General features: G+C 60.1%; 9 protein-coding genes across 9 annotated transcripts; 5 read left to right on the forward strand and 4 right to left on the reverse strand.

The window, feature by feature from the left end:
* Nucleotides 1-177: 177 nt before the first annotated feature.
* On the forward strand, nucleotides 178-4,284 carry CMQ_1766 (dead deah box RNA helicase; the record flags this gene model as incomplete). Its single annotated transcript, XM_014319137.1, has 3 exons — nucleotides 178-359; nucleotides 422-3,530; nucleotides 3,595-4,284. The coding sequence occupies 3 exons, from the start codon at nucleotides 178-180 to the stop codon at nucleotides 4,282-4,284; spliced, it is 3,981 nt and encodes a 1,326-aa protein (XP_014174612.1).
* A 201-nt stretch (nucleotides 4,285-4,485) lies between these two features.
* CMQ_1780 (chromatin modifying protein 1b) lies at nucleotides 4,486-5,255 on the reverse strand (the record flags this gene model as incomplete). Its single annotated transcript, XM_014319151.1, has 3 exons — nucleotides 4,486-4,986; nucleotides 5,055-5,132; nucleotides 5,205-5,255. The coding sequence occupies 3 exons, from the start codon at nucleotides 5,253-5,255 to the stop codon at nucleotides 4,486-4,488; spliced, it is 630 nt and encodes a 209-aa protein (XP_014174626.1).
* Nucleotides 5,256-5,638: 383 nt separating this feature from the next.
* CMQ_1815 (peroxisomal membrane protein pex16) lies at nucleotides 5,639-7,072 on the forward strand (the record flags this gene model as incomplete). The annotated part of the gene is made up of 1 exon (XM_014319186.1): nucleotides 5,639-7,072. The coding sequence occupies one exon, from the start codon at nucleotides 5,639-5,641 to the stop codon at nucleotides 7,070-7,072; it is 1,434 nt and encodes a 477-aa protein (XP_014174661.1).
* A 560-nt stretch (nucleotides 7,073-7,632) lies between these two features.
* On the reverse strand, nucleotides 7,633-9,318 carry CMQ_1796 (bzip transcription factor; the record flags this gene model as incomplete). Its single annotated transcript, XM_014319167.1, has 1 exon — nucleotides 7,633-9,318. The coding sequence occupies one exon, from the start codon at nucleotides 9,316-9,318 to the stop codon at nucleotides 7,633-7,635; it is 1,686 nt and encodes a 561-aa protein (XP_014174642.1).
* A 1,512-nt stretch (nucleotides 9,319-10,830) lies between these two features.
* Nucleotides 10,831-13,470, forward strand: CMQ_1801 (transcription factor; the record flags this gene model as incomplete). Its single annotated transcript, XM_014319172.1, has 5 exons — nucleotides 10,831-10,849; nucleotides 11,212-11,584; nucleotides 11,720-12,064; nucleotides 12,152-13,171; nucleotides 13,245-13,470. The coding sequence occupies 5 exons, from the start codon at nucleotides 10,831-10,833 to the stop codon at nucleotides 13,468-13,470; spliced, it is 1,983 nt and encodes a 660-aa protein (XP_014174647.1).
* Nucleotides 13,471-14,370: 900 nt separating this feature from the next.
* On the reverse strand, nucleotides 14,371-15,679 carry CMQ_1794 (WD repeat protein; the record flags this gene model as incomplete). Its single annotated transcript, XM_014319165.1, has 5 exons — nucleotides 14,371-14,531; nucleotides 14,589-15,235; nucleotides 15,291-15,386; nucleotides 15,445-15,484; nucleotides 15,547-15,679. 5 exons carry the CDS (start codon nucleotides 15,677-15,679, stop codon nucleotides 14,371-14,373), a joined length of 1,077 nt encoding a protein of 358 aa, XP_014174640.1.
* Nucleotides 15,680-16,331: 652 nt separating this feature from the next.
* CMQ_1823 (polyubiquitin-binding protein) lies at nucleotides 16,332-18,769 on the forward strand (the record flags this gene model as incomplete). The annotated part of the gene is made up of 4 exons (XM_014319194.1): nucleotides 16,332-16,391; nucleotides 16,482-17,591; nucleotides 17,673-17,856; nucleotides 17,910-18,769. The coding sequence occupies 4 exons, from the start codon at nucleotides 16,332-16,334 to the stop codon at nucleotides 18,767-18,769; spliced, it is 2,214 nt and encodes a 737-aa protein (XP_014174669.1).
* Nucleotides 18,770-18,944: 175 nt separating this feature from the next.
* Nucleotides 18,945-19,711, reverse strand: CMQ_1809 (uncharacterized protein; the record flags this gene model as incomplete). Its single annotated transcript, XM_014319180.1, has 2 exons — nucleotides 18,945-19,169; nucleotides 19,235-19,711. 2 exons carry the CDS (start codon nucleotides 19,709-19,711, stop codon nucleotides 18,945-18,947), a joined length of 702 nt encoding a protein of 233 aa, XP_014174655.1.
* An 868-nt stretch (nucleotides 19,712-20,579) lies between these two features.
* Nucleotides 20,580-21,516, forward strand: CMQ_1819 (uncharacterized protein; the record flags this gene model as incomplete). Its single annotated transcript, XM_014319190.1, has 3 exons — nucleotides 20,580-20,997; nucleotides 21,050-21,278; nucleotides 21,354-21,516. 3 exons carry the CDS (start codon nucleotides 20,580-20,582, stop codon nucleotides 21,514-21,516), a joined length of 810 nt encoding a protein of 269 aa, XP_014174665.1.
* Between the last annotated feature and the right edge of the window lie 522 nt (nucleotides 21,517-22,038).

The following is a 22,038-nucleotide window of genomic DNA, read 5'->3' on the forward strand; positions in this document are numbered from 1 at the left end:
TATGCAGTTATCCAATATTTGGTGCCCAACCCCGCGAAGCAGGACCGAAGAGCTGTACTAGTTTCTTAGAAGCTGCTGCTGTGTAGGAAGGTACCACCCCAGAAAGGAAGCTGTCGTCCTGCCATCTTCTCGCATTCTCCTAATTTTCTTACGTCTGCTAGTCCAGACTGCTTCAACATGGAGGCAATACATGCGCGTGCCGAGGATGCCTCGTTCAGCAACATCGACTCGCTACTGTTTGCGCGCCGGCCACGGAAACGCAGGCCGCCGGCAGCAACAGAGGTGAAGGCGCGGCTGGAGAAGACACTGCTGCAACCACCGCAAGCGCTTCCGCTCAAGATTGTCGAGCGTGTTCAACAGTGCGTACTTTTGTGTTTTGAACCAGCGTCCGTGTTTTACGCATATGTACTGACCTTTGCAGGCGCTGGGATATTCAGGTGGACAAGACGCTTCTGTTTGAGATTGACCCGCCAGACATTGGCACGCAGACCATCTTCTATCGCGGAGGACGGAACTTCCAGATTGTCGACTATGAGGAAATAGCAGCACCTCGAGAAGTTGGCGGTGCAGACGCACAGATGGGCCTCGGAGGTGGTGACGGCAGCAGCATTGTGGCGTCTCTGCCCCTTTCCGGGGTAGGTAATGTGGCAGAGTCAGCAGCCGATGCAGAGGAGCAGTGGCTTCAGCAGACGGTTTTTGCGAGCGACGCAGCAGCAAAGGCCAAGGAGCGAGCGGCGGCAGCCAGCGCAGCCAATCTGCAGCGAGTGGTTCAGCCGGCGACCGGAGGACTGTTGGCGGCGGCGCCAGGGTTCGAGCGGGGGATCCAGTTTCAAAAGAAGAAGCGAGCTGGCAAAGAGGGCAAGAAGAAGACAGGATCACGGCTGTCAGGCGAGACGGGCGAGGAGGAGGACGCGGTGCAAGAAGAGGCCCGGAGAGTGCGAGAAGATCTGGCCGCAGATGAGGAGTCGGAAGCAGACAACGACGACGAGAAGGTGAAAGTCGGAGATGGGAACCGAGAGGAGGAGGAGGAGCGTACGGGCGAAGACGACGACGACGCAGACGAAGACGAAGACGAGCACGGTGACATGGCGGTGGACGAGCTGCTGCCAGTGGAATTTCCGTCGCTGCAGCCAAGCGGAGCAGCTCTCGGGCCCAAGAAGGAGCGGCGCGAATGGGCACACATGGTGGACCTGTCGAAAGGGTCGGTCAATTTTGCCAGCCTGGCCGGAGGTGCAGACATGGCGCGAACGTGGCCGTTTGAGCTGGACGCTTTCCAGAAGGAGGCAATCTACCACCTGGAGTGCGGAGACTCGGTGTTCGTGGCGGCACACACGTCGGCAGGCAAGACGGTAGTGGCCGAGTACGCGATCGCGCTGGCGCAGAAGCATCAGACAAAGGCAATCTACACGTCACCGATCAAGGCGCTGAGCAATCAGAAGTTCCGGGACTTCAAGCACGAGTTTGAGGACGTGGGGATCCTGACGGGCGACGTGCAAATCAACCCGGAGGCCAAGTGCCTGATCATGACGACAGAGATCCTGCGTAGCAAGCTGTACGGCCAGGCAGACTTGCTGCGCGAGGTAGAATTTGTGATTTTCGACGAGGTGCACTACGTCAGCGACACGGAGCGCGGCGTGGTGTGGGAAGAGGTGATCATCATGCTGCCGGAGCATGTGTCGCTGATCCTGTTGTCGGCGACGGTGCCCAACACGTATGAGTTTGCATCGTGGGTGGGCCGGACGAAGCGGCGGGATGTGTACGTGATTTCGACGCCGAAACGGCCGGTGCCGCTGGAGCACTTCCTGTGGAGCGGCAAGGGGGTGCAGAAGATTGTAAGCGCAGACCGCAAGTGGCAGGAGACGGGATACCGGGAGGCGGTGGTGGCGAGCAGTCCGAAGACGGTGGCGGCTAGCACAGGTGGTGGCAGAGGAGGAGTAGCCGTCCGGGGAGGTCCTGGAGGTCGAGGAGGGCCAGGTGGCCGGGGAGGACCGGGTGGCCGAGGAGGAGGAGCCGGTGGCCGAGGAGGCACAGGCCGTGGTGGCGGTGGCCGAGTTGGACCGCCCCGAGCTTCGCATATGCCCGGACACATGGGCCGGACTAGCGGAACAGCATCGCTGGCACAGGACAAGACGCTCTGGGCGGACGTGGTGCGGTACCTGCGCAAGGCAACGCTGCTGCCGGCGTGCATCTTTGTGTTCTCGCGGGCGCGATGCGAGGAGTTTGCACAGTCGCTGGGGACGCTGGACTTTTGCGACGCGGGCGAGAAGACACGGATCCACGCACTCTACTCACGCAGCATTGCGCGGCTGGCACGCGAGGATCAGGAGCTGCCGCAGATTGCACGGCTACGCGACCTGGCAACACGCGGCATCGCGGTACATCACGGCGGGCTGCTGCCGATCGCCAAGGAGATCGTGGAGCTGCTGTTTGCGCAGTCGCTGGTCAAGGTGCTCTTTGCGACGGAAACGTTTGCTGTGGGACTCAACCTGCCGACACGAACGGTTGTCTTTTCGGACCACCGGAAATTTGACGGGACGCGGCGGCGGGTGCTGTCGCCGGGTGAATACACGCAGATGGCCGGTCGGGCTGGCCGTCGCGGGCTCGACAGCGTGGGCACGGCGATCCTGGTGCCGGCCGGCGAAGCACGCGAGATTCCGCCGGCCGAGACGCTGCGCAGCCTGATCCTGGGGCAGCCCACACGGCTGACGTCACAGTTCCGGCTAACATACAACATGATCCTCAGTCTACACCGCGTCGAGACGCTGCGAGTCGAGGACATGATGAAGCGGTCCTTTTCCGAGAACGCAGTGCAGAGCCGGCGGCCAGAGCATGAAGAGCAGGTGCGGACTCTCGAGGCCGAGCTGGCCGGGCTGATACGGAAAAGGCCGGCATGCGACGTTTGTGACGGCAGCAGCAGCGACGGCAGCACGGCCAAGCGACCGATGACGACGTGTCACCAGGCGGCCCAGACGTTCCGGCAGGACTCAGCCCAGATGTACGACAAGCTGGCCCGGCTGTCTCACGGCAATCCCTCCGTCTTTGGCCGCGGCCGGTTGGTGGTCTTTTCGAATGAGACCGGTGTGCGGGCTGTTGGCGTGCTCGCCGAAGATCTGCGCATCCCGACCGACGCTGCGGCGGCTGCCACGCCCTCTGTGCGCATCGTCGAGCTGCGGCCTCCGCGAGCGACGCCCGACGGCAGCGACTCCCTCGCGTTTGTGCCAGCTCTGCGCTGCTTCCTACCGCCAGCACTTCCTACAGCAGCGCTTGTACGCATGGCCACAGTGCCGCTGGCCCGGATCGAGCATGTGGCCAACATGGTGCTACCGCTGGATGACGAGCCCGAGACAGCAGTGGCACGCCAGCTGGCAAGCGGCAAGGTCGACCTGTCGTGGGACTCGGATGTGTGGGACGACGTGAACCTGGACCGCGTCCGTGACGTGGATATTGTCTGGTACCTGGACGATCGAAGAGCCAAGGCGCAGATTGTGGCCGGCTCGGACGCGCTGGCATGTTCCGAGTTTGTAGAGCATGTGAGTGTGGTGCTGCTTGTTTGCTTGTGTGTCGTTCTGTCGGTAACGTCTCTAACATGTTCAGTACGCTCTCCGTCACGAGGAATGGACGGTACAGGACCACTTGGCAACGCTGCGCCGGTCGATGGACGACTCGACGCTGGCGCTGCTGCCGGAATACCAGAACCGACTGGCCGTGCTCAAGCACCTTGGCTTTGTCAACAGCAGCGCGGTAGTGCTGCTCAAGGGCCGGGTGGCATGCGAGGTGCGCACGGCAGACTCGCTGGTGCTGACCGAGACGATCCTCAACAACCTGCTGGCCGAGCTGGAGCCGGCGTCGATCGCAGCGCTACTGTCAGTATTTGTGTACCAGGGCAAGGACGACACGGACCTAGAGGCGGCGCCAGTGATCAGCGCGGAGCTGACACGCGGATTGACGGAGGTGTACCGGATTCGCAAAGAGGTGGTGCGGACACAGGAGCAGTTCCACGTGTTGTCGGCGGGCGACGAGGTCGAGTCGGCATCGCGGCTGCACTTTGGGCTGATGGAAGTGGTGTACGAGTGGGCCAGCGGCAGCCCGTTCAAGACGATTGCCGGCATGACGACGGAGCAGGAGGGCACGATTGTGCGAACGATTACCCGGCTAGAGGAGACGTGTCGGGAAGTGCGCAACATTGGGCGGATCATCGGCGACACGACGTTGGAGACAAAGATGAACGGGGTCAAGGAAGCGATCATGCGGAATATTACGACAGTACCAAGTTTGTATTTGTAGGGGGGGATCAGAACGAGCAGATGGGCGACAATGACAAGCAGGACAATGAACGGCAGACAAGCACAGATGGACAACAAAACCAGTCAACAGAACACCGCCCAATCAGCTCGAAATGATCTAACGAGGCACAAGAACACCATTCGCCAACGCCGTGACTTGAACACTCACCGCAGCACTGCAGCACTGCAACACGCCAATACTTCACGCCCTCAATGCCCTCAACCGCTGCTGCAAGGCATCCTCCTCCTCGGCCGTCGGCTCGGCAGCGGCCGGCTCGCGCACCGGCTCCGTCTTGCTGACCTGGGCTGAGTTGAGCTCCTGCGACAGCTCAACGCCGGCATCGTCGGCCAGCTTGCCCAGAAGCTCGTGGACGGCGTCGTCGGACACCTGGACAGACGTGTTCTGAGTCATGGCGTCGGTGTAGATGCTGTTGGACATGGCGTAGTCCTCGTTCTGCGTCCGGTACTGCTCCAAGGCCACCAACGTGCGCTCCGGGTTGACGCTGCGCTGCGCCCGGCTCATCGTGCGCGACGACTGCTGCATCATGGCCGTCATCCGGTTCATCGCGTTGTTGGCTTGGATCTGTGCCACCGATAACTCGGCCATGTCGGCCGCCTGGTCCATCTGCGTGGCGATGGCTTGCTTGGCTAGCAGCATCCGTGCCTTCTGGGCTGCCTGCTGGGTTTCCCCTTTTTTGAGGAGCTGGCACGTCAGCACAAACATGAAGCTATTTCGACTTTCAGCATGAGGCAGCCACCCAAGACACCCACATTCTGGATCTGTTTCCGCAGCTCGCCGTCCTGCTTGGCTGCCTTCTGTGACTCGCGACGGGCCTGCTTGGCGTGAAACTATATCCAGGTCAGTATTCGAGCTCTCTGGATAGAGTGCTCAGCTTGTCCAGCGTGATCCGATCAGCCTACCCGAGCCTGGAACTCCGTCTGCATGTCGCGGGCGAGCTGTTTTTGCGACATTGTGACGGCGAAATGAATGTCGTCCGCGTATCGATGGGAATCTCGCTCGCTCTCGCAGGTCGCTCTTCGGTCGCTCTTCCAAGTCGCTGGTCGCAAGTCCTACAATTCAAGATACAATCTGTCACTGGTCTCTGTCACTCGTCATACATAGCCCGAAGCCCCGCCTCGCCACCACCACGTGACTATCCCACGTGCTTCTGCCTCAGGCATTCCCGAGGCACTAATTCCCCCCTAAATTACTTGCCGCTCGTCGTCTCCTCTTTCCAGCCTCCTATCATTGACAGAGCGCGTCTGGCGCGCAAACATCCGCTTCTTCTCTGCTTCTTCTGCACGCCATCGCGACCGAGCCCGTCCCGCAGCCCATTTTGTCTGCTGATCTGGCGATGGGTGCTCCGGCCAAGGCCGCCCGGACGGGCGTTTCACCTGCTCAGAATCTCTCTTTTTCCCCCCCGTCGTCATCGTCGTCATCACCCAGCGTTTTCTCGCAGCCGAGCCGGTGGCTGCGGTCCTACGATGACTTCATTGCCCGCAATCTCGGCCAGGTGTCGCAGATCGAGTCGGCTTTGCGGTCGTTGACATATATTATTCCCGGCCGCTTTCGCGATGCCGAGATCGCGTCCGAGACCATCCACACGGGCGTCCAGCTTCTGTCGCTCTACCACGACATGTTGCTGCTGCGGACGCCGTCTAACAAAGCTGCCGTGTCGTCATCCACGGCAGCCTCGCAGCCTCCGGGTCCTTCGCCGCCGCCTCCCTCCCAGCACACGCGTTATACGCGCTACTGGATTGAGAAGAGCCCGTTTTACCGCCGTGTGGCAGTCGTGTTGCGCATTGTCCGCTACACCGAGCTGCTGTGCGAGATGGCCGCCAAGCGGCGCGGTGAGCGTCTGCGCTGGCGGGTCGTCGTGCTAATCGAGGCCATCAAGGCCATCTGCCGCCTGCTGCTGCTGCGTGTCACGCGAGGACGCACTCTGGTCCGGCCAACAATGCCGATGCGGCAGTTGCCAGCAGAAGTCGGAGAGGGAGAGCTGGGCGACGAAGAGCCTGACGAGCAGCTGGATGAAGAGGACAACCAGCTGAACGAGGTTTCGGCTTCGCCTCGGCTCACTGCTGTCCAGCCAATTCCCATCAGCCAGAAACAGCTCTCGCCACAGCCGCCGTTGTCGCCGCCACCGTCGCCATGTCCATCCAAGGCCACCACGGCCGTATTGCCACACACGACCCCGCTGACAGCCCCCCCTTCGCCACCGCCTTCGTCCTCGTCCTTCTCCGCAGCAGCCTCGCAGCAGGCCAAGGCCTGGACCATGCCCCGCACCAAAATGGCCCTGCCGCCGTTGCCGCAACCCGGCGATATCTCGGCCTATCTGCAGGGCCGTGTGTTGACTGCCGACGACATCAAGGCCGCTCCACGTCTACTCAACCGGCTCCGGGGCTCTGGCTATGCTGCCGAGGTGCTGCACATCCTGGCCCCCGTCGTCTTTGCGGCCGCGCTCGCCCACAGCAGAAGTAGCAGCTCAAGCAGCAGAAACAAGTTTGCTGCTTGGACGCCCTGGCTGGCCGGTCTCGCCATGGAGTGTGCTGCTCGCCAGCTGCGCGACCACGACAACAACGGGCTGCGCACCACAACGCTGGAGCACGACGAGTGGACCCGACGTGGCTGGTCCATGGGTTGGTGGTCTATGCGTGGCGCCTTTTACGAACACGCCATGAAAGGCGTCGTGGCCGGCGTGCGGGCACGCGTGCCCTCGTTCGTCGGCGGCATCCTCGAGGACTACGAGTACCTGTGGGAGAACTACTACTTCAGCACAAGCCCATGAGATGGCTGCTGGAGCCCTGTTACATTATCGCCTTTCGTTTCTTGTCCCATTAGGTTTTCATCTTTTGTCTTACATAGCACGTGACTACTGTTTTAATTGACGCATATGCTACAAGTATCGGTGAAGATGCATGATAGCAGACCGCCTCGAACCTGAGACAGGTGGATCTCCGATGTGTTGGCAAGACCCTCTCTCAACAGAGCGCATAACGTTGTATCGGCCTTGGAACGATGCTGCATGAGGTGCTGGCAGCTTGGCAGGTAACTACGTATGAAGTATGGAGTTTCGTAATCGTAACAGTATTCTACATGTATGGGACGGCCAAGTCACGTGACTCTTGGTTGTAAATGCATCTTCTCAACCGGATTACCACACTCTTTGATACAGTTATACAAATTGGGTTGTGCCAGAGGCGTAATAGTTTATAGTATAGTTATGGTCATTCATCTCTTCGGATCCCAAAGCAACCACAGACGCCACGGGACAAAGTCAGCCGACTTCCAATCCCACACCCAGTCCAGATCCCCTGCGCTTTTAATACACTGTAAAACACAACCGTTCTAGTTCAGCCGCCGGTGTTTGTCACCACCAAGCGCCCGGCTCTCTCCGCGTACATCTCTGCGTCGCTTCCATCCGGGCAATCCCTTTGTTAAAGGCTGCTTGCTCCAACACTCCTTGACTTGTCCGATTGTGGTGGTGGTAGTGGTACTCGCTCCCAGCGAAGTCCGAACGCCGCGCTTCTCGTAAACCCGCAGCGTCCAGAGCAACGTGATCAGTGCCTCCTTGGACGGAAGCGTGGCCCGGCCGCCCGGCCAAGGCCAGGCGCCGTCCGCCGCGCCGTCCGCCGACAGCTGCGCAAGCCGCATCCCAGCCGCGCCAGCCTCTCCACCAACCCGTACAACGTCAAGTGGCTTCTCAGAACACACCAACCGCAATACCCGCATCGTCGCATCCACTAGAGGACGCGCCAGCATGGGGTTGCTGGTCAGAATCTTCCGAAGCACCTTCAGTCTCAGGGTCGAAGAAAGACGGCTCGGCCGGGACAAGGCCGCAGCTGCCGACGAGGACGTCGTAGCCGGATGACTGCTGCGCCCCGTCCGCATTGAGGAAGTCGTTGATGTCGAAGCCTGCGCCGAGGAGTGGCGGTAGGGCCTCGTTGTCAACCAGATAATTGAATTCAGAACTGCCCGAGTCGGGGGAATCGAGAAACCCTGCTTCAAGGACAAAGCTATCAGGGTCAGAGGATGCCGGAAAGCCAAGAGAGTCATCGTAGAGAGAGAGGTCAGCATCAGCTGGCAGAGCAAGGCCGTGTGCGCCAGCGTCAACGGCTGCGGCATCGTCCAGCCCGGGGACACCTCCGCCGACAGACACTGCAGGTCTGGGCACAGCGTCGCAGCAGGACGTTGTGTCTTGTCGGGGGAGGGCCCAAGGAGGGACGACGCCAGAGCGGCGACGTCGGCTGCTGGCTGGGCCAGGTCTTGGAGCAGCTGCTGCTGGTGGATCGGTTGTGGCAGCGAGAGCGGCACCGGCTGCTGTTCCGTCGCCCCGTGGCCGTCGTTGTCGGTCGTATCGCGAACCGGGTTGAGCGGCGGCGAGAGCGAGACGGGGTCGATTGTGTTTGCGTCTTGTGGAGACATAAAACCGCCACCGAGAAGCGAGGCGTGGCCGTCCTGCGAGCTGAAGAGCTCCTGCGAGAGCGTGACGGGCGTGCTCCGGCTAGACGTCATCACGACCGACTTGCCCTCGGCCTGGGTCAGCCGCTGATACAGCATCAGGTTCTCCTTCTGGGCGTTGAGCAGGAGCGCCTCTAGCTCCTTGTTGCGCTCCTCGAGGGCCTCGACCTCAAGCCGCTTGCGCTCACGAGACGACTGGGCGGCACGGCGGTTCCGCAGAACCCGTTCCACACGCCGCTGCTCCTTTTCGTCTTCGGTCTTTGCACGTTTTCGTGGCGGCAGGTTGGTCTTGGGCTCGGGCAGTACCTGGCCCCATGACTTCCGCTTCTTTGTCTTCTTCTCTGTGACCGGAGAGTCTTCCGTCTTGGTCACTCCCGCGTCGTCCAGGTCAAACGAGACCGACTTCTCCCGGTGCTCATCCTCGTCGATGACAGACACGTCTGCGCCATCCAGACTGTGTGGGGTTGCGGGTGCTGATGGCGAGGCGGATGCTTGTGAGAAGAGGGACGAGTACACCTCACCGGGAGCAGATAGGAACGACTCCGCCGGCGACGCCTCCAGCTTGACAGACATGTCGAATATGAGACCAGCCAATCTAAGCGGTGTGCAAGTGGGAGTATGTAAAGTGGAAGGGGATGTTTTTTTGTGTTTGTGTTTTGATGTTGTTTGATACTCGTTGTTTCGGTTTGGAAATCAATCATTGGCTGTCCCTCAAGACGATGGTAAAGACATGCAAGACGGTTCTTCTTTAGGGAGCCGCTATATTGCTGCCTACGCCAACTAGGGGCGGGGATTCAGGCGGATGACTCTTACTCTTACTGGAGGTCGTTTCCAAACACAAGGCAGAAGGCGATCTTTATGTAGAGGACACGTTGGCAAAAGAGCCCTGGCTGCCTCAGGCAGCAGCAGGCACAGGAAATATGGGGCGTCTCAGGGGAGGCGTGAGAGAGAGCCCACGATTGGTGGGTGTGGGGTGAGTGGGGCACAGCACGCCACCATATTACGAGCAAATTGGCACGGCCTGGCAGAGAAGAGGGTGGGAGCAGTGACATGCAGCGAGGCAGCGGTGTCTGGAAAGGTACTTTGTTGGCCCAGGCAGGGATGAAACCAGCGAGCGAGAACGAAGCACGCACTGTGGGGCGGCTCCGCCGAAAAGGGCAGGCCAGCAGTGTTGGGGGCGAACGGGGCATTGGAGTGCTCCATCTCCCTGCGTTAGTGCGACGACCAGGCGAGGGAGAAGAAAGGGGGGCCTCAAGGGCGGAACGTGCTCACCTGCAGGTGTCGTGCTGGCCGCCGTTTGGCAGAGGAATATGAACGTGTTGGGACGAGAGCACGCTCGCATATGGAGTAAGAAACACGTCAGATACGCCCGCAAGAGGCCGACTCTGCCCGTCAGCTCTCGGACACATCTTCTACGAGTACGGCCACGCTACAGTGTTATTAGCTGTTGCACCCAGCTGACGATTTTGAGGCAGTGCGGCTATCTTTAGACATCGTACGAACACTGTGCGTGCACTGTTTGGTCGAGAATCTTCTACGGAGTACGAGATTGCTGGCAATCTACGGAGTAGGTCGTACTCCGTATATAAGATACGAACCCGGCCCCTGTACTCCGTATGTATGTAAGAATCTCACTCCAGGCCCGAGTGCTCCGCTGGCCCAGCCTCGATACGAGTACTGGTATCTTGCATTTGTACCCTGGTTTTATGCTACATGCTGTGCATACCGCATCTTATCATCTTCATCCACTTTGGGCAGAGTCACTGCCAAAAAGGCAGGTGTTTGGGGCGGTAGGATTCGTAGACCGCCACGAATGCTCCGTATCAATGCATTGGCCATTATGCATACTAAGATGCTCCGTACGAGTACGTGATTAGTATCTTATGTGTGTGTACTCGCACGGAGTACGACATGTGCTGCCACCGTCACGTGGTCGCTTCACTCCATGCAAATCTAGACCACTGCCCCCAGCCAATCAACACGTGTATTCACGCACGTGACTGGGTTGTGTTTATTCTTCTGCTTATTCATTTTATCTGCCTCTTATCACATGTATCTCCACAGCTCGCCACTGCGCTCGGCAAGATGGAAGAAGAGGACAGAGGTAGGGGAGGGGCTCCTGAAGGAATTGGCCGTCTGCCGAATACACGTCATGTCGCTGACCAGCCGCAGATTCGACTGCCCAGTCGGAGATCGACCAGGACGAGGTGATGGAGGATGTGGACGACGCAGAAAACGACCGCGAGGGAGAGGGGGACGAGGAGGACCAGCTGGACGAGGAGGCAGAGGCTGACGCTGAAGCGGACGCAGAAGCAGAAGCGGAAGCAGAAGCAGAAGCGGAAGCAGAAGCAGAAGCGGAAGCAGAAGCAGAAGCGGAAGCAGAAGCAGACGCCGATGCAGACGCCGAAATAGAAGCTGAAGCTGAAGGAGAAGGAGAAGCGGACAGAGAAGGCGAGACCGAGACAGGCGGCGGGTCGCCGGGCAAAGAGACTGCTCGCAGCACAGATGCAGCCGACGGAACGGCTGTAGACTCAGCCGAGACGATAGCAGCGACGCGGCAGCGAACGGGCAGCGCGTCACCGGCATCGATGCAACGGGTGTGGGCCAGAGCAGTGGCAGCACGGGTGTACGACATTGTGCCGACGATGGCGGCACCGCAAGCGACGAGTATCAACGCGCTGGCTGTCACGCCAGACCTGCGTTTCATCATGACCGGCGGATCGGACGGCTATATTCGCAAGTACGACGGGCCAGGCACCATAAACGGCAAGCAGCTGCTGACCGTGGCCCAGCGACACCCGTTTGTCGACAGCGTCGTCAAGGCCGGCATCCTGATGTCGTACTGGGAGAACGACGAGCCGCCGCCGGGTAGCAGCATTGGTGGTGGCGGGAGCGGCAGCAATGGCGGCGGCCCTGGCGGCGGGTCTGGGATGACGGCCACAACGGCAGCAGTAGCAGCTGCTGCAGCTCGCAGCGCGGCCGAGGATCACATCCTGTCGCCGGTCTACTCGCTGGCCGTGCACTCGCACGCTCTCTGGCTGCTGGCCGGCACAGAAGGCGGCGGGATCAACCTGCAGAGCGTGCGGCACGACGAGGGAAAACGTATCACCAGCCTGCTGGGCCATAGCAATGCCGTCAGCGTGTTGCAGCTGGCGCCCGACGAACGGAGCGTGCTGAGCGGCAGTTGGGACAAGAACATTTTCGACTGGGATCTCAACACAGGTCACGTGCGTCGCCATTTCGACGGCACCGGCGGCCAAGTTTCAGCCATTGAGCTGCGCCCGGCCAGCGGCGCGCCCATCCCGTCACAGGACGACCAGTCGGTGGCAGCAGCAGCGGCAGCAGCAGCGGCAGCAGCAGCGGCAGCAGCAGTGGGCGTCGATTCTACCTTTTCGTCGTCCAACAGTCAGCCGCTGACTAATGGCGTCTCCGTGCGCGATGGCCCGACCAGCGGGGAGATCAACGGAGAGACCGGCTTGGGCACGGCAGCCGGTGTAGGCGTAGGGCCATCAGCGAGCGGTGCATCAGCCACGATCAACGGCGACGACCCCATCCCCGATCACGAGTCGCTATTTGGCAGCCCGGTCGTACCGCTGTACGGCGGCATGGGCGAGAATTCGTTTGGCGACGACGACGGCGGCATGGTCACGGCTATCGACAGCTTTGAGCAGGACGTCGACATGGTGTTGGACAGCAGCAACAACAACGAAGCTGCAGCAACCGACGCCTTTGGCGACTCTTTTGGCGCAGATACGGCCGCTTCTGTTTCTGCTCTTTCAGCCTCTGCTGCAGCGCTACCCCTCGACGACGACCCGCCAGCTACAGATCCCATGGTTGACCAACCGTCCACGCCAGCTGCTCTTCAGCAGCAGCTGTCGGCCCAGACCCACGGCCCCGACTTTGCCGACGCCCCGCTGCTCTCGTCCTCGGCTGCTGAGCCGCCTGCATCGCAAACCGAGCCCAGCTCTCAGGCCACCCAGACCGCTGCCGACGCCACCCAGACGTCCCTGATCAAGTCCGAGGCCGCCCTGCCGTCTCAGCACGGCTCTCCACCTCCCGTCTCCTCCCCCTCGGCTCTTGTCTACTCGTCCCAACCGCCTCCGGCCGAGTTCGATCCCACCCAGATCTCCGAGACCACATTTTTCTCTGCCAGCATCGACGGCACCATCCGCATCTGGGATCGTCGACAGAGCCTGCCTATCGCCCGCATCGGCAACCGTCCTGGCGTGCCGCCCTGGTGCATGGGCGCCTGTTGGAGCCCCGATGGCAACCGCATCTACGCCGGACGTCGCAATGGCATCGTCGAGGAGTTCGACATCCATCGTGCCCGCAGCTCCTGGAAGCCTGAGCGCTCTCTTCGCTTTCCTGCTGGTAGCGGGCCTGTCAGTGCTGTTCGCGCCATGGTCAATGGCCGTCATCTTGTGTGGTGAGTGTGGTGTTTTTCTCTGTTTTTGTCTCTCTCTTCTTTCCTTCTTTCCCATTTTTCCTAACCCCAACAGTGCCTCCCACGATATCCTCCGCCTCTACGACCTCAACGATGCCGCCTCTAAGACCTCCAGCGTCCCCTTCCTCATCATCCCCGGACCTCCGCGCGCTGGCGTCATCTCCCACCTCTACATCGACCGCACTTCGCGCTACATGTTCTCCACCGCCGGTACTCGTGGCTGGGAGGGCACAAGCACCGAGGCCCTGATCGGCTACGAGATCAATTCCGTCGTCGGCTAGGAGCTACCGCGACAGACTCTGAAACCTACGAAAGCCAGAACCAGAACCAGAAAGGGCTTGCGAGCCTCATCTACGAAAAAGCTGACTCGGGGAGGTCGACTACGCTGGAAGGCGTAAACCTGAAGACCTGGGACAAAGCACGGCGTTCGTCCGTACATTTTCACTACGGTGCTGCCACATATCTTTAGGGCAGGAAATGCAGACTTACGTAATCAAAGTAGCCTAGCAGCGCGACAGCTTAGTGCAAAGGCTACCTACCTACTGCTTTATTTCCCTGGTCTATATTGAATGCCACAAGTCCATTCGCCCAGATGGGCCTCCGTGTCCGGCAGCCTCGCCTGCCCGAGCTGTCACAATGCATATGGTATTCCCCCATGCAGAAACAAGCGCAATAATCATAAGCAGCCGCCGCACCCAAAATACAGAAAAAGAAAAAAGAGCACGGAAACGCAAACAGCCAGATATGCAGCCAGAGGAAGAGGTGGAAGCATTGTTTGCACACCAAGAAATATGCTAAGAATGTAACTAGCTGGCGCTTTTCGTAGCCGAGCAGTATTATATATGCGCCGTTCAGCACATTTCAGAGACACCAATGCGTAGCAGGACCGAATCTGCCAGTGGGTTAGAGCAACCAAAGGTATCTCCGTCAACGTCCGCGGAGCAGCCGCTCGCGACAAACAGCGGCGTGTCAGCAGCCCTGCTGGATGCGGGGCTAGGATTCCACCCAAGAGACGCCTGGGAGTCGCTCTGGCCGGACCGACTACGACTGCGGCCGTTGCTGTGGCCGTGGCTGCGGCTGCGGCTGCGGCTGCTCGGAGACCCACAACCGTGGAGGGACAATCGGCCAGCGTCGGAAAGATCACCCGCTGCTGCATTGCTGCTGTTGACCTGTCGAGAATCCTACTTCGTCGCCCGGTCTGCGGGTGTCTTCCACAAGCCATAGTCGCCCTCGCAGTTCTTCCACATCTTGATCGTGCCGTCCTCCGACCCGGTGGCATACAGCTTTCCGTCCGGCGAGAAGGCGACCGACCAAACCGGTCCGTGATGGCCCTTGAGAACATCTGGCTGGTTAGAGCAAAACGAGAGAAGATAAGAACACAGGGCAAGAAAAAACGAACCAATCTCGTTGCCATCCTCCCAGGAATACACCCGCACCCAGGTGCCCGGCTCCTCGCCCACGATGAACTTGCGGCCCTTGAGATCGAGACCGACGCTAGCCACGCCATGCGACAGCTGGAAGTCCTTGATCTTGTTGTCAAATTGTTCGCCGTCCCAGAAGTATACCGACTTCCCGGCTGCCGCCGCCAGCACTGGCTTGCCGCCGCCAATATCTGACGGGCTGCTGTAGCCTTGCGCCAGCTCGACAATTTCGCAGGACTTGATCTCGCCGTCCAGCACCTCCTCGCGGACACAGCTCAGCGATGGGATGTCAAACCAGCGGAGCGTGTTTCCAGACGCCGTGATCAGGATTGTCGGCTTGTTTGTCCATACGATGAATTTGATTGAGTCCTTGTGCACGCCGGCTCCAATTTCAAAGGCCGCCCCGGTCTCGAGGGTGACCGACTCTATTGGCGCGGAAGCAGACGGCGAGCTCGGTCTCGGTCTGGTCTCGGCCAGGTCGAATATGCGCAGCTTCTTCTCGAAACCACCGGTAGCGATCATATCTGCATTGTGGGGAGGGTAGGCAATGGCGCGGACGATGTGGTTGTGCTGAAGCGTGTAGAGGAGCTCGCCCGTATGGGTGTCCCAGATCTTGCTGAGAGAACTGGTTAGGAGGTGACGCGTCGAGGTCGGTCTCGCCGGAGGTCGGCACCACTTACGCTGTGAAGTCGGCCGAGGCCGTGGCGGCCGTTGAGATGTCGTGGCTCAGCTTTGCCTGCCAGACGGCACCCTTGTGGCCGATGAAGGTACCAATCCTGTCTAGTTAGCAGCTGGCAGTTGTGAGATGGACGTAGACCCTCCGCTGCCACGTACCAATCGCCCGTACGGCCATCTCGGAGGATAGGATTTCCATCTGGAGCGGAGTCAGCCAGCAAAAAACAAAGGCGAGATCGGCGAGTCAAAAATCGGCCTCACCCTTGCAGGCCGAAATTAGGTAGTAGTTCTCGTCGCGAGCCAGAGATGAGAAGCCAATGTGCGGCACCGGGCGAGAATGGCCGTGGCAGGTGAGCGGCACATACTGCCGGCCATCAGGGGGCACGCTGGTCATTGGTATTGTCTGTGCGTCGTTTCGGGAGGGAGGACGTCGTGGTGCTCGACAATGAATGTCGAAGATAGAGGCTGGCGGGAGAGAGGCAGAGAAAGGAGACGAAAGTCTGATCTCAGCAGCAAAGGACTGTCGGTGAAGAGATGTTGAGCAGGGAAAGAGCGTGTAGGTCCAGGGATGCAAGGCACAGAAGGCGCAACCGTCTGAGAAGAGGCCAGCAAGAGCTGCAAAAGAAGGAGCGTTCCAGTCGTATGAAGTCGTGACGTAATAGCAGTTTTCCCAGACCGTGTCCAAAGAGCGAGAAATACAGAGGGCGAGGGCACAAAAGAAGAACGAGAAGCAGACCAGCGCAGGCAGACCCAACTGCAGAAAAGGGAAGCAAGTGGGCGAGGAAGATTGTGTCTATTTTATTTCGGGGGGTTTCATCGATTTGGGGCGCCACAAGCGCCACAACTCTATCACGACAGCGGGGTAGGCACTATCCACTGCAGCAGTGACGAAGAGCTTCGCCCGTTGGCTGATTAGTCAACCTACATTACAAACAACATCTCCTCTAGGCCGCCCAGCCTCTTTTCCCAATCTCGAGAGCAACGACGAACCCGACTGTGCTCGCGTATCAGAATCAGAGACTGCAATACCCAAGAACCAGGCTGCGATGGCGGACAACAACGGCGACTTCCAGCTTTCGGCCAGCCTGGCTGGCCACGACAAGGATGTGAGTTTAGAGAAGCCGATGGAAGGAGTCGAGATGATTCGTTGAAGCGCTGCGACGTTGAAGCTGTCAGACCTCTTGCTCACACCACAGGTTCGTGCTGTCTGCTTTCCTGCCCCGGGCAGCGTCTTCACGGCCTCCCGCGACTGCACCGTCCAGGCCTGGCACGAGTCCGTGGCGAGTCCGCCCACATACTCGGCAACGCTGCTGGCACAGGCACCTTACTCGTTCAACTCGTTGGCTTACCTCCCGCCGTCTGAAGCGCGGCCCCAGCACCCACACGGGCTCGTTCTCGCCGGCAGCCAGGGCCACACGATCGAGGTGCGGCAACCCGAGTCGAACGTGTCGGAGCCCCGCGTGGCCCTGCTTTCAGGCCACGGCAGCAACGTGTCGACTATTGACGTATCTCCGAGCGGTGACTTTGTCGTCTCGGGCGACTGGGACGGCAGGGTGAAGCTGTGGAGCACAGAAACATGGGAGCTGCAGCTGGACCTGCCCGGACCGGACCTCAGCGACAAACAGAGGGCGATCTGGGCCGTGCTCGCGTACAGCGACAATATTGTGGTCACAGGCTCGGCCGACCACGTCATCCGCGGATACACGCTGCAGGGGTCGCACAACGGCGGCGAGCTCAGGGCCGGGGTGGTGATCCGCACGCCCGACGTGGTGCGAGCGCTGAGCCGCGTGCGCAAGCATGCCGGCGGCGCCAAGATTGCGAGTGCCGGCAACGACTTCTTGATTCGGCTGTGGCAGTTCAACGGCACCGAGGTCGGCGTGCTGCACGGCCACGACAGCTTCATCTACGCGCTGGACAGCCTGCCGACCGGCGAGCTGGTCAGCTCCAGCGAGGACCGCACCGTACGCATCTGGAGAGACACGTCCTGCATCCAGACCATCACGCATCCGGCGCTGTCTATCTGGTCGGTGTCGGTGTGCCAGCAGACGGGCGACTTTGCCACCGGTGCCAGCGACAGCGTGGCTCGCATCTTCACGCGGAGCCGTGACCGCATCGCCGCTCCGGTCGTGCTGCAGGAGTTCCGGGAAGCTGTCCAGCACTCCGCCATTCCGCAGCAGCAGGTCGGCGACGTCAATGCGAGCACACTGCCTGGACCGGACTTTATCGAGACCAAGTCCGGCACGAAGGAGGGTCAAACGGTCATGATCAACTCGGGAGGCGGCAACATCAGCGTGTACCAGTGGTCTGTAGGCACGTATTATTCCTCTCGTCGTCTCGTCATCTCGGCTCGCTCGCCTCGCACATGCTAACATCTTGTTGCAGGCCAGAATCAATGGCTCCTTGTCGGCACCGTGGTGGACTCGTCCGCTACAGAGGCAGAAAGTGCAGCAGACAACACCTTCACGCTGGACATGGCACCACCCGCCGGCGAAACGCCGCCAAAGCCGAGCATCAGCCATCCGCTAGGCACGCAAGCAGTGTTTGCCACTCTGCTTCAGAGCAATTTTGCCCGTGAGCAGGCCGGGGGGACAGATGAGAAGGAACGACTGCTGACACTCTCGCAGCCGTTCTCAAGCGAATCAACACGGTGAACAGCACTCTCAGCGACGGATCTACGCTGGATGCCGACCAGCTGGCGAAGCTAGACCATTTGGTGCAGACTCTGAGCAAGGAAGTGCCCCAGATACCCGCAGCAGTGCCAGCAACGGCGCGACCGACGACGAAGACCTTTGACCTCGACGCCGACTCGGTGACGCTGGTTCTCCGACTGGCCACGACATGGCCGTATAAGGACCGGCTGCCTAGCCTCGATCTGCTGCGGTGCATGGCCGCATCGCCGTCCGTGGCCGAATTCAGCGACGGCGAGGGTCACAGCGTGCTGGATGCGCTACTGCCGAGCATCCTCGCCTTCCCGGCCGATGCCAAGACGGGCCTACCACAGGATGCAAAGGCGGCTGAAAATAACAGCATGATGGTGCTACGGCTGCTGACTAATCTCTTCGTCACCGCTGCTGGCCAGCAGCTGGTGGCCAAGAACGCCGAACGCGCCGTGGGCTTCCTCTCGGACGTGCTCGACTGCAGCGGGCACAAGAACCGCAACCTGATGGTAGCGCTGGCCTCGGCAGCAAGCAACATGGCGGCGTTTGCGCTGCGGGAACACGAGGCGACGAGTCAGTCAGCCTTTGGCGGAGACACGCTGGCCAGGCTGATCAAAGTGCTGGCAGTACCGGTCTTGGATCTGGCCGACGGTGAGGTGGTGTACCGGTCGCTGGTGGCGCTGGGCAACCTGGCCAGCATACCGGGCGGCGACTACGCGCATCGCCTGCGCACGGCTGGGGCGAAGTCGTGGATCAGCGCGGCGACGGACAAGATCAAAGAAGAGAGAATAGGGTCGATCGGAGAGACCATTCTCCAGCTGCTGTGATACTCGTGCAAAAAGGGGTCATAAATTATAGCATGCCGACAGCCAGGGTATGATAGCAATGAAAGAGTGCGCGCAGAAACAGCGCCAAATATAAATACAAGATCGTGGACCCCAGCCTGGTCCTTTCGTTGCCCCAAACGCCAGTCTATATATGTACACAGGACAGTGTCAGCGCCTACAGCAGTAGCCACAGGCCGGCAACGAGGAGCGGCAGCCAGCTGACGGCGAGCGAGCCACGGGCGGTGGACGGGGCTCCCGCGCTGGACGTGATGTTGGTTGCGACCTTGGTGGCAATGGTGTAGAGGGTGGAGAAGCCAATGTCCGTGCTGTTGAAGCAGTTGGTCTCGTTGACGGGATTGAGGCGCGGGTCGTCGTTGTCAACAAGGGTGATGTCGACGCACTATTCCGGTTAGGACAGGACGGAAACGGACAAACGGACAAACAGAGAGAGACACGGCAGCTTACCGAAAACAGAGAGGCGCCATGCACGGCCAGCTCGACGACCTGGATGGTGGCATTGTCGCCCACCTTGGCATTTGCGTTGGCCGGCAGCGGAACCTGTGGCAGACAGATGGTGCCGGGGTATGGGTTCTTGGACGGGCCGGTGATGCCAAACTGCGAGACCATGACGTTGGACATGTTGCCGGGACCGCCGTCAGGGCCATCGGTGCCGAAGCCCATGTTGATAAAGAGCTGGGCAGTGGCATGGCCCTGGAACCAGCCGGGTTGAAACGACACGGCGCCACCGCCGATGGGCCAGAAAGTGCGGTTGGTCGTGAGCTTCATGCCACCACACGGGTACATCCACTGCATGCCGTAGGGAAAGGTCGCGTTCGTGACGAGGTTGTCGCCTCGCCAACCGGGATAGACGATGATGGTGTGTGCCGAGACCAGGGCAGCGCCGAGGACGGCAACGAGGAGCGAGAGCGTGGTGGACGTCATGGTGGCGGTTGGTGCTGCGAGGGGAGAGCTTGGAGTTGACAGAAAGACCGCAAACAGAGGCCGAGAAGTGCAGGAAACAGGTCGATGCCGAGAAGGATTGGCGACAGAGTGCGGGTGGTCTTGGCCATATCTACTCGCTCGGAGCAGCAGCGCCCTGTTGCCGGAGAGTGTGACGGCACATGCATAGGCAGAGTTGGCTGGCCAGAGCGAAAGTGATTCCCCCGCTCTGCTCTCCAGTCCGCCAATCACATCGTCGTGCTCCTGCAACTCTGCCTGCTCGGGCCGCCCGGCTTGGGAGGGAGAGCAGTCTGGCGGGCGGCTCTCTGGCCTGCAGGCCAATCAGACTGCCATTCAGCCATCCTGATCCCTGCTGGGGCCACTTTTCGTCATCACAGCACCAGCCAATGGCAGGCGGAGCGGCACCAACGAGCGGGCGACTCGCCCAGACATGCGCCAATGGGCACAGAAGACGTCTGTCGCACGCGATGGAGCAGGATCGTGTCCGTACGATCATCAGGCGGCCGTGCGATCCCAATCTGTCTGGAGAGCCTCCCGATGGCTTGCTCGACACGAGCAGAACGCGACGCAGGTGAGACTGCTAACGCAGGGCGGCTTGGCCACCGCACTTGTAAGCGCCGGCATCAGTCCACGCTGCATGAAGCCAGTCTCAACGGAGTACTCCGTAATTTTAGGTTGGTATCCTTTTCTTTAGTGCAACGGTCTTCTGTTTGTTGCATATGAGAGTTGTACTCCGCCCCTTTTCATGCATGTGTCTATTTGTTGCATGTGTGCAGTTAGTCGCTTAACTTTCTTCAGCTTCAACTAAGATACCTGAACAGCTCAACTCATCACTGCGACTTGCAGCACCATGTCTGCATCGCCACCCGCCATTCCCGACGGTGACAGCGCCGACTCTCCGTCTCCGTGGACCGTCGTCAAGGTCAAGGGAAGCCGCCACAGGGGCCATGGCCGCCGCAGACGTAGTGCTGCCGCCCTGGACTTCCACCAACCAGAGCCCATCCGGTCATCAGCCAAGGGCCCGGCCTCTGCAGCCGATATCGAACATGTCCAGCGCGAACACACGCGTGTAGCAGCAGAGTTTTGCGCACAGCCGTCGTGGCGCCACGTCACAGCCTGGGTTGCCGCCAATGCTTCCGGCCATGCAGCCGTGTCTCGAGCCGTCTGTCTCGGTGCCGGGTCCTTTGGCAGTCCTCTTGACGGCGGAGAGGCCATTCGCCGTGCTCACGTCCAGACTGCCGTGTTCCTGGCGATTATCGAGATTCTGGGTGTGTGCTGTCGGCCTTGGTCTTCCTGTCATCTCCTCTTGCTGACCTTCAGCCCCTGCCGGCATCCCGTGCTTCTTTCAAGAGCCGCTGTACGGCGATGCCGATCGCAAGTTTCTCGAAAGCCTAGGCCACTCCGTCGTCGAGACGCCTGCTGCCACGGCCATGATCAATGCTGACACGCTGGTGTTCGCAATCCACCTGCCCACTCGCGCATATCTGGACTGTCTCGCAGGCGACCAGCCGGCCTTGCTGATCGGCTCTGGCTACGAGTGTTATGAGCGGTAAGTAAGCAGTGTGGGTGACAGTGATGGTGAGAGCAGATCGCATAGACAGCATCTGACATGTCGACCGTCCAGACTGCCCCAGTTTGCCACAGCCAAGACATCCCAGCAGCTGCAACGTCTGCAGGAGATCCACAACACGTTTGCACGATTTGCTTTTCCGCAGGAGAAGCATGACTACTGCTTCTCAGACACCTATCTTTACTGGCGGCCCATCCAGAATGGCAGCCGAGACTGATGGCCACCAGTTGGCTGTTCTTCATCGTTGGCCGTGCCTTAGCCTTGCCTTGGCCTCTGCTGCAAATCAAGCCAAAGGTCTCTTGTTGCTGTTGCTGTCGCCATCATATCTCATATCCCGTCGTCGAAGCCATGAAAGCACTTGATCGCAGCATATACTGCCTCTGTCGTGCTTCTTCAAGAAGGAAGACGAGGTCGTTGAATGTAAAGGCCCAGAGAACAGTGCTGGCAGCCGTCCAGACAATGACGCCTTCAAGAAGCATGTCGGCAGGCTGCACCGACAACTTTGTTCCCAGCATTGTCAGGGCGGCGCCAAACGTCTGCGGCACAAAGTTGACGTGCGTCTCCGGTCTCCTTTCACCCTGCTTCTGCTTCTCACTCCTGCTGACTGCTCAGCTGCACAAACGTCGACAAGCTCACCCGCATCACTGCCTAGGTCCGCCGGCCAGACTTCCAAAAGGTACACCCGCGCAGCTTCGGCCAGCAGCCCTTGGAGGTTATTGGCGGCCTCACCGACTGACAC

Source organism: Grosmannia clavigera (assembly GCF_000143105.1).
Source record: "Grosmannia clavigera kw1407 unplaced genomic scaffold GCSC_124, whole genome shotgun sequence".
Classification (NCBI taxonomy): Eukaryota; Fungi; Ascomycota; class Sordariomycetes; order Ophiostomatales; family Ophiostomataceae; genus Leptographium; species Leptographium clavigerum.